The sequence below is a fragment of the Electrona antarctica genome, assembly GCF_951216825.1.
Source record: "Electrona antarctica genome assembly, chromosome: 13".
NCBI classification, from domain to species: domain Eukaryota; kingdom Metazoa; phylum Chordata; class Actinopteri; order Myctophiformes; family Myctophidae; genus Electrona; species Electrona antarctica.
This window is the reverse complement of record NC_136794.1, coordinates 49,070,078-49,083,224: the sequence shown is the minus strand read 5'-3', so window position 1 is coordinate 49,083,224 and position 13,147 is coordinate 49,070,078. Positions and strand designations below refer to the sequence as shown.

The 13,147-nt window shown below is 44.7% G+C and overlaps 1 protein-coding gene across 2 annotated transcripts in view; it reads right to left on the bottom strand.

Moving 5' to 3' along the window:
- The window catches only part of col18a1a (collagen type XVIII alpha 1 chain a), a 137,098-nt gene that overhangs the window by 53,447 nt on the left and 70,504 nt on the right, over nucleotides 1–13,147 (bottom strand). For both annotated transcript variants that reach the window (XM_079519196.1, XM_079519195.1), the window contains 2 exons: nucleotides 12,338–12,421; nucleotides 10,323–10,391 (listed from right to left, as the gene is read on the bottom strand). In XM_079519196.1, coding sequence (XP_079375322.1) covers nucleotides 10,323–10,391; nucleotides 12,338–12,421 — 153 coding nt within the window. The remainder of the gene's footprint in view (nucleotides 1–10,322; nucleotides 10,392–12,337; nucleotides 12,422–13,147) is intronic.

Here is a 13,147-nt window from a genome sequence, read left to right as displayed (position 1 = left end):
TTCTTTTTTCTGTTTTATTGTTATTTTTCTGGTAATCACACATGCTAATCGCTGGCAGACTGCATGTCTGGCTCCTATTATTATGCAACCTCTTTCTATGCTTGCCTTATTAAGGCCCTTAAGTAAACAAATTAATGTATTCTTGACCCGAACCCACATTCATCTCTCCCTCCCTCCCTCCCCCTCTCTCCCTCTCTCCCTCTCTCCCTCTCTCTCTCTCCCTCCCTCCCTCCCTCTCTCTCCCTCTCTCCCTCCCTCCCTCTCTCCCTCCCTCCCTCTCTCCCTCCTCTCTCTCCCTCCCTCCCTCCCTCTCTCTCCCTCTCTCCCTCCCTCCCTCCCTCTCTCTCCTCTCTCCCTCTCTCCCTCCCTCCCTCTCTCTCCCTCTCTCCCTCCCTCCCTCCCTCTCTCTCTCCCTCCCTCTCTCCCTCCCTCCCTCTCTCCCTCCCTCTCTCTCCCTCCCTCCCTCCTCTCTCTCCCTCTCTCCCTCCCTCCCTCCTCTCTCTCCCTCTCTCCCTCTCTCTCTCCCTCCCTCCCTCCCTCTCTCTCCCTCTCTCCCTCCCTCCCTCCCTCTCTCTCCCTCTCTCCCTCCCTCCCTCCCTCTCTCTCTCTCTCCCTCTCTCCCTCTCTCCTCTTTAGTTGAAACAAGTTGAAACACAGCCATAAATCTAAAATAGTGTCAAGTGAACTCTTACATAGATACAGCTAGATCAACAAGAAAGGCTTTATTTGACTTCCGTAACTACATTTTCCATTTTTATTCACTTCTGCTGTGTATATGACGACGGCTCCAACCCTGGACATGCACTGTTGAACAGGTAAACACCACAGTGATCAGATATCAGGTTTCCAGCTCCAGGCTGTGGGCTAGGGGGGTGTGGACGTGGGTGCATGCGCTTAGGGGCTGTCGTTCATACCATAATGCCTTTGTGTTGAAACTATTTGCTCGCACTACAATTCACTTTTCTCAGATTTTTGGGATTGGGGGGAGGAGGATTTGGGGGAGGAGGAGAGGGGGCATTTCTGTCCACTTCTCCCCCTAGGGGACGGCGTGTGAGGCTGGGACACCACCATCACAATACCACCTCCCACCTTCTAATCTAAGCTATTCTTCACAGGTGACACACCTCTCATTGTTACCTGTGGAATCCGAACATGTGTGTGTGTGTGTGTGTGTGTGTGTGTGTGTGTGTGTGTGTGTGTGTGTGTGTGTGTGTGTGTGTGTGTGTGCGCGTGTGTGCGTGAGTGAGGTGATGTTAAAGGTCATTGTTTTCGTCTAAAAAAAAATCACACTTGTGTGAAGTGAGGGGCGCTCTTATCATCATACGTCACAATCCGTGCTCAGCCAATCAAATCATCACAAAAATGTCATTCCGTCTTCACTTTTCTGCCCTCACTTTTTATCCTCAATATGTACTTTGCTCAGCCAATCAAATCATCGCTATGGGGTGATCAGCCAATCATCAGCCAATGTTACGCTCTCAAGAGTTACACTATTGTTAACTCTTTGAGAGTTTCATGGATTTCTATATAGTTTTTAGACTTCTCTATGGCAGAATGGCGTTTTTGAATGATTTATTGAAAATTCTCTGCTGTGAATGTGTGACAACGAAAGACCTTCAGAGAAAGCTTGGCTTGTCTGCTTCCAGGAAAAAAATGAACTGAGTTGATAAAATGTTTAGTTGTGGTGTTGGAAGCCATTTAAAAGAGCCTGCATTTACACTGGGTAGTGTTTCTAGGACAACAAAAAAAGTTATGACCGGTTGAAGTTTTATTTTCTAAATAACTTTTTTTCTGCTGGGCGTACATAGCCATGCAATATCTCATTTTAAAGGGTGAGTTGTCTAGTTCAATTAAAATAAAATAAAAAGTTTCTCACATGTACCACTGTAGATATTTTGCCATCTATAAATAGCATGGTCAGTCATGATCAATCTGACCTATCCAGCTAAAAGTCCCCCTAGCTCTGAAATGGAACATCATATAAACTCAATTCTTTTTTGGGGTAAAATTAGACATTCTAACGCACATTTTGATATATACCATGTTTACATAGTCTTACCAGTACCGTGTCTATTCATGCATGAATCTCAAAAACCTGTTGTGAAGAAACAGTTTTGATAAAAAACTCATCCAAGGACATTGTTTTGATATGACTTTGTGCCCATGATATGTATCAAAATATAGACTTGAATGTATACTGTATTATAACAAAAAAATTGGGTTCTTACCATCTACCGTTACAGAGTAAATCACAGTTGAAACTCGCTTAGTCAAACCATAAACCTCAGACTAGTGAACAAAATAGCCATGACAGGTCTAACTCATTGTAAAAGCTTGTCTTTTATTTTTTATGACTAACATAATACAATTATAATAAATATTACAGAAAATAAATAGGCCTACATACAAAACAGTTGTCCCCAAACTCCCCAGTGTCCCCAAACCACTGCATTCCAGTTGTTCTTGACGGTGTGTGTGTGTGTAGGCTAAATTTAAAAAAAACAACTGAAATGAATGAATGCATCCGGTTCAGTGTCGGAGAACTCCATCGCAGTCTTGACTCTTCGTCTTCATCATCATCATCATCATCATCATCATCCTCCTCATCTGATGCCAGTTCTAAATATATAAAAAATAAACATTTAGCTGTAGTCAGCCCGGCCAATAGCCAGTTGGGGGGGGGGGGGGACGTAGGCTATCTGACATCATCGTCATCATCATCATCACACGGAGACACACTAAACAATGTACAATCATGATTGTATACAATATACAATGAATGCAATTATCATGCAAGCTCAGACGTCAATGAAACGTCATACAGATCTTATATAATACGCTACTGTTAGCTTCACTCCCCGTCCCCCCTCCGATCCTTGTAGCAACGTCATCATAACCACGCGTTGCTTCAGTAAACGATGCATGTTTGTTCTCCGTCTTTGTAGACAGTAAATAAAAGGAGCGAACATTACTCTAAAGATCAGATCGCCTATAAGGCACGCTACAATATAAAATACTTGTACTGCCATGCGTGCATGCCTGCTACGATACATTTGTACTGCACCAACGACCAACCGATCGACACCAACCCCCCCCTCCAGCCCTTAGCCAGCACCAATGCACCGACCAACACCATTAGCCAGCACCGAAGGTGCTGGCTAATGGCTGGGGGCCATCGTGGTGAGTCATTCTGGCGTCATGATCTGACTAGTAGTAGTAATTATCCAAGCATCTATTTGTAGCGATCATCTTATGATTTCTGATCACTATAGAAGGGCATTTTCTACAATAAGATTACCTCAAAACATTCCGGGTTGATCGTCTTCTTCAATGGTTTCCCGGTATAGCTCATCGGACGACGATGGGGAGACAATGAAAAAAGGAGGGAGGGAGCAGCGAGTCTCGCTGTAAGCACTGGACCAGGGCTACTCCGCCTGGAGAAGGCGACTGGGACGCGTATGGATCAATACTACTACCACAAAACTCGCTCAAATAAATAGTACTGCTTTCAACTTTTTCTGCTAGAAAATCGCTCGGGCGAGACGGCAAACAGGCAAAACAATGATAACTATGAAGACTCCCTCTGCCCCCACTGTTTACAGGGGGTGGGACCAGCTTCCAATGGCAACACGTACACGTGTGTCACGTGACACGGGTTTTCTGGGTAATGTAGTTGGAATATAAGCTCAGGAATTTAAACAGCGCTTCGGAGCATATTAATATGTTTAGATTCATCAAAAACTGTGAAGACGCCAATTGGCGTCATTGATCATTTACGGAATTCTGATGAAGACGCCAATTGGCGTCTTTCATCTTCTAAGGGTTAAACATCTTTATTACTTAATTGAATTAATTAATTTAATTTAAGCTTAAGTGAAGTCTCGTCAAATGGTGGTTCCGTGGCTCAAATGCTGAATAAAATAATGGGCCTTGATCTGAAAATGGTTTGAAGTAACCACTACTGTAGTTACTGTAACCTGTATGAGTTTTCTGTCCCGACCAATTCTTTTCTGTCTACTAACCGTTTGACCGCTACCATTATTCAATCCCTCCGCCGCGTCCTGCCAGGGTTTTATCGTGCGTGACACTTACTTTGAAGAGCCAAATATCCGTAATCGCATTTTACTATGAAACCATTCCGTGTGTGTTGACGAAGCTGGTGCTTGTTCTCTCGGTCGGTGGTGGAAAAAGTGGACCGCGAGTATCACAGCGCTTGCTACAGGCCGTTGAAAACGCTTGTCTGGGACAAAGCGACCCCTGCAATGTCGCTTCTGTGAGATACAGCTGTCTGAAAACAGAGCAGGCAATGTAAGTGGATGCGCGCGCATCTTCAAAATGGCCACGGCCATTGGCTCAGAAGCATAACAAAGCTAACGAACGGTAGCTTTTGATACGATCGTATTAAAACATGCATTAAATAATACATCGCTGTTAAAACGGCTTTTCCGGGTGTGGCACGGTACGCTATTCTACGTGTCTATGTTCCTGGCGGGCCTCGTGCTAATAGAGCTGCAGGGAAGCGGAGACCCCAGTCTCTGAACAAACACTCTGTAACAACAACGATTACCATCAGAATATAGAACTACTTCAATCTCATTTGAACAAAAAACATACAGTACTGTAACATACTTAACCCATTTTGGGCGGGAACCCCTTTTGTTGTTTTAAGCATTATGTTATACTTTAGCTATTGAAAAATAGCAGATCTACAACTTTTTTTTTTTTTTTTTAATTTCGATGTCAGGCTAAATGGGTTAACCGACCAATCTCCTATATGTGGGAAAGAATGTGCCCGTCGTTGTGTCAACAACATGGCACCACTGGCTGTGATAAGAATTCTGGGCCGTGGGTTATATTGGCAGACGTCTCCGTGGTGATGTGTAGAATTCGGGGCCGTGGGTTATATTGGCAGACGTCTCCATGGTGATGTGTGTGTTATAAAGTAATGAAGGAACGCCTGGTGGATTCACTCCCCCAATCATGTCCATCCATCATATGTGCCAATGACAGGTGGGGGGAGGGGGGGGGGGGGACAGGCTTCAGGACACACTGCTGATGGATTTAAAACACAAGACTGTGGAGGAGACGTCTCTGGGTTGAGAAACCAGGTGCTCTGCATCTACGCTGAAGCAGCACGTTGTCCTGATCACAGCCCATATGCAGTAAAACACTCAGTCACAATTTAACTTAAAGGTATATTCAGTGATTTCACTTAATTCAAATATCACTTATTGAGTGGTGTAAACCACTCCTACAACTGGCTTTGTTCGTTTACGTGTCCGTCTGTTCGTACCAAAAAATGAGCATGGTTGATGCTGATTGGTTGATGCTGATTTCATTACGTCAGACATTACGTCAGACCACAGCTGATCAGTCTATATAAGACCTTACACCACTCAGTTCACGCGGGTGTGATTATTTTTTCTTATGATTTGGATAATCCTCCCTACTATAACCTCCTGTTTCTGTATCAGTGGTGCTCAATATTTCATGTCAAGGACCCCAAAAAAATTATGTAATTGGCCGCCGACCCCCATCTGAAAATATGTTGTATTGAACTGGACTGTATGTTATTCCAGGAACCCCTCAGAAGCAAAGATTTGAGTTAAAAACGTTCGCTCTGAAAGAATATGAATTCAAAGATTGCTGCATTTTAATGTTTTTTCAAAAATAGCAGACCTTACAAGCTCATAGCGCGGCACTCGGTGCCGCGCTATGAGCTTGTAGATCTGCTATTTTTCAATAGCTAAAGTATAACATAATGCTTAAAACACCAAAAGGGGTTCCCGCCCAGAATGGAATAACTACAACTTCACTACAAATACGTACAGTATACAGTATACACGCTTGTACAGGAATTACAAATGGATACAATAACAGTGAGGATGTTACTGTACTGTATTACAAATGGATACAATAACAGTGAGGATGTTACTGTACTGTCCAAGTCCTGTGAAATACCATACAAGGAAATACTGCACAATGAATTCGAGAACAATCGTAAAACGTGATTTTTATGCTTCACAATTATGTAATCGCGGCACTTGCCTCACCAACGTTTAAAACACTGAAAGCAGAACCGTAGTTGCAGTGTTTCCATCCATCAGGCTCCCTCCCAGAGGAACGAGAACATCACAGACCATTTTGAACAATAATCATTAACAATAATCAGGGATAATAATCGTAATTGCAGCCCTACAAGGCAGTTGGATGGAACTGGCTTGTTCACTATGAAATGCACACTTGACCTCTGGGTCCAAACCAGGAAGAGGGTTGACGGGTCGAGGGTGACGGATAGGCCTGTCACTATTATTACGTGATCGTCCAATCACAATTATGTGAGATAATCGCAATTATTTTTGACAGTTTAATCCCTTATTTTATTATCAGGGTGCAAATATGTATCTTCGTCAGGTCACAAATAATTATGTGAGATTAAATGTGTAATCGTGACAGCCCTAGTGACAGAACAAATCTTTCTCTCAGTCCAAATTAAACATCCACCCCCTATATTCCCATGCATTGATATAGAACACAAATTGTGAGCTTATAGATCTGCTATTTTTGGTTACCGCGACACCCACACAACAACCAAGTATAACCCAGGCTTAAGGGAAGATTGCCTATCTCTCTCTCCCATCCATCATCATTAATTCCATAATGACACAATGGAAACTCTCCCTCATACGACTCTCTCTCTCTCTCTCTCTCTCTCTCTCTCTCCCAAGGCTTGTCTCGGCTTGCGGAGGGCCGATCGAGGTTCTCCTACCCAGGGACGTCGTGCACACATATAGACATCAAAGGGGGCTTCAGCCACTGCCCGTTTACCCGTCTGTAAAACAACTGCCCTCTCCAGACCAACGAATGTAGCATTTACTACGGTGAAAGAAATGCAAAATGCCACCTCCTTTCCATGCCATGCCATGCAGGAGATTTGTGTGTCGACATGTTTAATGTATTGTTTTGTCTATGTACTGTATTCATTGTGTTGTGCCCGAGGACCCCCTCTAAAACCAGATGATACATCTCAAGGGGCTATCCTCTAAAGGAAATAACATTTCAATATATATTAGCTTTTTTCCCTCCTGAACTTGAACACAGTATTTTTGCACACCTGCAACTCCGCTAGCTAAAGAGTGCTGGGTTTGCGCCCCGAAAATAGCCGATCTACAAGCTCACAACGCGTTGCAGCACGACGCGTTGTGAGCTTGTAGATCTGCCATTTTCACATTTATTTTGTCCAAAAGGGCCCTCTTACGGGATCTCAGCCCCTGCCCCCCTAACCCTCTCTGCCGTCGGGTGGAAACACCTCAGGTGTTTGATAGTTGATACCTGCTTGTTTTTACAGAATGTTACGTTATGATTTGAGGGCAAGAAGAAATGGGCCCCTCTCCTGTCCCGTCCCGGGACGCATGGAAACCTCCCCTTGTAGTCTGGTGTCTACGAGGGCTTCAAAGAGGGCGATGCAATAATGACAACAACACTCTGATTAATGCCTAATTTATATACATTGGCAGTTTGATTGCGTCGTTGCTGATTGAATGAATAAATTAGCCATATGGTACAGTGAAGCTGACACGCTCTCTCTCTCTCTCTCTCTCTCTCTCTCAACCCCCCCAGTTCCTGTACTCCTGTATTAAACCATGATTGAAGCACCAGTTAAAATAACAACCAGAAGTGCGTTTGATTCAGAGAGTCTAGATTCAAGGCTGACATCTGTTTTTATCTTTTTACTGCCTCCATCTATGCTGTAATTGCGACGGGGCGTGTGGGGCGCGCATGTGGACGGGCCGGCGGCGGTGGTGCACGTTACAGACGATCGTGTTTCACCTGGCTCGCCTTTCTCTGAGCGATGGGGGAGGACGTGTTGGGGGGGGGGGGGGGGGGGGTGATGATGATGATGGGGTCAGGGTGTTCATGTGTGTGTGTGTGTGTGTGTGTGCATGCGCGCTGGGGGTGTTATGTGCAGTAAGACAGAGCGAGAGACATTTAGGCGACAGACAGGAGTTGAAAAAGACAAATGGAGAGAAAGATAGATAGACACAAAGAGCAAGTGAGACGATAGAGAGAATGTGTGTGTGTGTGTGTGTGTGTGTGTGTGTGTGTGTGTGTGTGTGTGTGTGTGTGTGTGTGTGTGTGTGTGTGTGTGTTTTGTCTCTCCAGAAAGATAGCCTAAGAATGCAAAAGTGCCTCTGACCAAACAGTGTGCGTGTGTGCGTGCGTGCGTGCGTGCGTGCGTGCGTGCGTGCGTGCGTGCGTGCGTGCGTGCGTGCGTGCGTGCGGGGTGTGTTTAGGCGTGCGTCCAGGTGGTGATAAGGCTGCAGTGGATCCAGAATCCACATCCTCATGACATACAGTGCGGTTCCGTAGTTTAGTGCAGACCAGGGTCATTACCAGGCTGGCTTGAATCCACATCCTCATGACATACAGTGCGGTTCCGTACTTTAGTGCAGACCAGGGTCATTACCAGGCTTGACAGGTGGACACATTTGTCAAATGTCCATTTTGGCCGTGGGCATGAGGTGACAAAAACATAAAGAGCAAGCCCATGACCCATGACCCATGACCCATGACCCCATGACCCTTACAGGTCTGTAACTCTGAGAGTGTGCAGATTGTACACTCTTAGAGTTGTGGGGGTCCTTGAAAATAAAATCAAACATTTGAGAACCACTCTACCAGTGGACTCCTACTGTAATATGACTATTAGTGTCATAGTCAAACAGTGTCATACATATTCATTCAGTAATTGGGTCTTATGATCAAAATATGAACATGATAAAAGTAATTTCAGATGAGCAGTGATTAACACGCCTAGTGATTCATTTCCAATGAGACCTGCGTATTTTGTATTATGCGGCGGAGAAGTCGAGGGGCAACAACGCAAGCATATTTACGTGGGCGTGGGCACGTTGGTCAAGTGAAATTGTCGTGCGCGTGCTCGTTTTGTGCACACGCCTGCGACTAACTAGCCTCGGTTCCAGCCTTACTCATCTGCAAAGAGAAAAGCCTGGTCACAACCTCAGGCAGAGACGCTATCGGCGGATGTGTTGGTCCGGAACATCCATCAGATGTATTTCCATCGGATACAATATTTTTCCGACCAATCACAACACTTTTTAAAGCATCAACGTCACTTCCTTGAGCGGTATTTCCGCCCAAAACAAATGTACAATGACAAGTAAGAAAGTAAATGTGCAATAACTATCTGTGCTCTGCAATATGCACTTTATTGACTGGTATTCTTGCCCTACATTTATTGCGACGGTAGGTCGCATTTACTATGAATTTCCGTGTTTCACGTCACACCTCCATATATGGTCACCCCTCTAGACGGGCCCGCCCCTAAAGTTATTAGTTCAGCCGGCCAAAACTAGAGTTCTCAACAGGCCCGAAACTTCTCGGAATCTGAATGCGATTTCATTTCATTCTACCGTTCACCCTCCGGAAAAGAAGGAAATACAGTTAAAACTCTGGAGCTGAGATGTGAGGTTCCAGCACTCAGAGATACCGTATGTGTGTGCATAGAGTGCACTTGTCCTGTACTTTGAAGCAATAAGGAACTGGTGCTGTCTCTCTGACGCCGCGGGGCAGGGAGGGACACTGAGCATGATTATTTATAACTACGGGCACATGCACTTTGTCTGCACTACGTTGTCTCCAGTCCTTTCTGACTGTGCGGTCGCCAAACATAAATTCCTCTCCTGCCTGACGGAGGCTAACTCTTGGCAACTATCGACCTCTTGATGTAAAACAAATCTGTCCCTTATCATATAAACCAGATGCAGCCGGCCGGCCGTTCCAGACATCGACTCAGCACTTTCTTATGTCACTCAAGGGACGGAGGAGGGCTTGGATGCACGCAGCGTTGCTGGAGGAATCAGCGATGGCTGTCGTTACAGCGGGCGTAGTCAGAAGATCTGTTTCACAGACGACTCTGGTCTCCCGATAATCATCATCTGAAGCTGCTAATCCCACCGGGATCGTCCCGCGGTCAGCTGTTTGAATCTCTTTGAATCTCTAGAAAGCTTTTTATCCCCCTGTATTGTGATGTCTGGATTTATATGTTACATTTGAAGGAATCTGCCCCTAAATGCCAGAAAGATTTTTTCAAGCCAATCTGATGGGGAGCATAAGAGCTACAGACCCACGGTACAATATTAAAGTATCTCATTTCTAAAGAAGACATGTGTTCGGGGAGAGGAAAAGATCCCGGGCCAAAGGAAGGTCAAATTATTGGTTCAACGGCGGAGAATGTAAAAAAATAAAATAAAAATACAAATGAAAAGGAACATAGTTAGTAATGTAGTAGTGTTTCGTACCGGGACTGGTTTCGGGGGTCCGTCTCCTCGTATCGACACCTCGACGCGGCCACTTCCTTCCCCTGATGCCTGGGGACAGAAGAAGAAGGAGAGAAAGAAAGAAAGAAATTATATAAAAATATATATGGACTGTAACTGTATGCAATGCAACAGTGTTAAAACACTTAGAAATGTCTGAGTCCTCACTAATGAAGATGATGATGAAAGTCAAATTATTGCACGTTTTGTGCATTTTAACAGTTTGACGGCATAAAACGCGTTACCCGCTATTTAATCCAATATTCTATACGCTGCAGAGATAGTTTTATTACCTTTGCAGCAAAACGCAGAAGTATTTGCGCTTTTGATCCGTGAAAATCCGCTAGTAAACACTGCCAGCATTGGTTATTGAGACGACAAAAAAGCCACTTCCTTGATCCGGGTCACAGACAAAGAGCAAAGCGAGCCAAGATTGTCTCTCCCCCTCGTTCACTTGCATTGGCCTCAATTTCCCAGAAGCCCTAGCAGCCCAGAGCATGGGTTGATTTCCGGTTTCGTCATCATAGCGTGATGGCCTAGTCACCGGAGTTTCTTTTTAATTAATAAAATACGGCGAATTAAACACATAAAACAAATAGCGGTCGATCGTTTGATTAAACAATTTAAAGCCCTCAAAGCATATAAACCCAGCACTCACATATAACAGAGCAGAAAACCATGTATCCGTTGGAAAAACTAAATCCCCACCACAGCGCATGTTCGCCCGGCGTTCACAGGGCGAACACACGCAGATACACAGCGGATACACAGCGCATGTTCGCCCGGCGTTCACAGGGCGAACACACGCAGATACACAGCGGATACACAGCGCATGTTCGCCCGGCGTTCACAGGGCGAACACACGCAGGTTGTCCGACTGAGAGCATAATTAAAAGAAAGGCTGAAACAGCTGTGAATGAGGAAATCACGGGCGATGAAAGGGCCACACAAACACGTCCCGCGGTGGGAGAGCCTGTCATTTTGCACCTGGAGTTTGTTTTTCCCTCCATTTAATCCAAACAACATCTGAAGACGTGATAAAACGCACTGTAAAATCTAACCTGTATTTTTTTTTCCTTCTTTTTTTTTGTGTGTATTCTTGCTCACAAGCTAGCCGAGCAGCTGCTGCGGGTCCAAGTGTGTTGTTGATGTGGATGTGTACACTAAATAACAGTTAACCACTGACCGGCTGCAATGGGACACCTGTGTTTGTGTGTGTACTGTACGTGTGATTGCGAACGAAGTGATTGCGAACGAAGTGATTGCGAACGAAGTGAGCACTAACTATAGAAGCTGGCCAAAACTGTCTGTGTGTCTGTGTCACGCTGTAACACCACCCGCCCGCCACCAGAGGGCAACTGAAATTGGAACGATACAGAGGTCTATCTGTGTGTGTGTGTGTGTGTGTGTGTGTGTGTGTGTGTGTGTGTGTGTGTGTGTGTGTGTGTGTGTGTGTGTGTGTGTGTGTGTGTGTGTGTGTGTGTGTCAGACTGCCACAACAGCTTCGTTCGCTTCCTTCTTACTTGTCTGTTACAGTAGGTCACCTGTGTGTACTGTACGTGTGATCTGTTACAGTAGGTCACCTGTGTGTACTGTACCTGTGATCTGTTACAGTAGGTCACCTGTGTGTACTGTACGTGTGATCTGTTACAGTAGGTCACCTGTGTGTACTGTACGTGTGATCTGTTACAGTAGGTCACCTGTGTGTACTGTACGTGTGATCTGTTACAGTAGGTCACCTGTGTGTACTGTACGTGTGATCTGTTACAGTAGGTCACCTGTGTGTACTGTACGTGTGATCTGTTACAGTAGGTCACCTGTGTGTACTGTACGTGTGATCTGTTACAGTAGGTCACCTGTGTGTACTGTACGTGTGATCTGTTACAGTAGGTCACCTGTGTGTACTGTACGTGTGATCTGTTACAGTAGGTCACCTGTGTCTCACAGATTCTTTTGGGGGGGATTAAAGTTCAGTTTTTTGTTCTCCCCTCACTCACCACGTCAGAGTCGTCTTCGTCATCTTCACAGTGTCGCTGCGCTGCGCGAGCGTTTCCTACCACTCTCAGCTCGGAGATCCGTCCCTGGAAACACACACACACACAGAAATGAGACACCAGTGAGTGAGAGAGAAGAGGACCCCGGAAATGCTTAAAGGGGAAAACCACCCATTTTCAACATTTTACTATGTCATTAATATACCTTAGAGCTGTTGTGTGGAAATAATAAAAAGGTCCTCCCATTCTGTGTTTCCTAGAACTGTAAGTATGAAAAAAAATCATTAACATGGTGAAACACATCTTGATGACATCATCAAGATGTGTTTCACCATGTTAATGATTTTTTTCAGACCTCTAGTTCTAGGAAACACAGAATGGGGGGACTTTTTGATTATTTCCACACAACAGCTCTAAGGTACATTAATGACATAGTAAAATGTTGAAAATGAGTGGAATGCCCCTTTAAGTGCTGTACTAAAGTACAATTTTGAGGTATTTGTGCTTTACTTACTGTAAGTATTTCCAATTTACTTCTATTCTGCTACATCTCAGAAGCAAATATTGTACTTTTACTCCACTCCCAGTACAATTATTTGAAAACTTTGTTACTTTTTTAGATTTTGATTATTACTACAAAACATACATTGACCACTTCGGTCCTATATACACTTTGTCCATTTGAAAATAGCCGATCTACAAGATCACACAGTGACTCGACGCAACAATACCATTGTCGAATGAGGACATTTTATATTGTGTCTGCGCTGCCTGCTTCTCACACACACGCACGCACGCACGCACGCACGCACG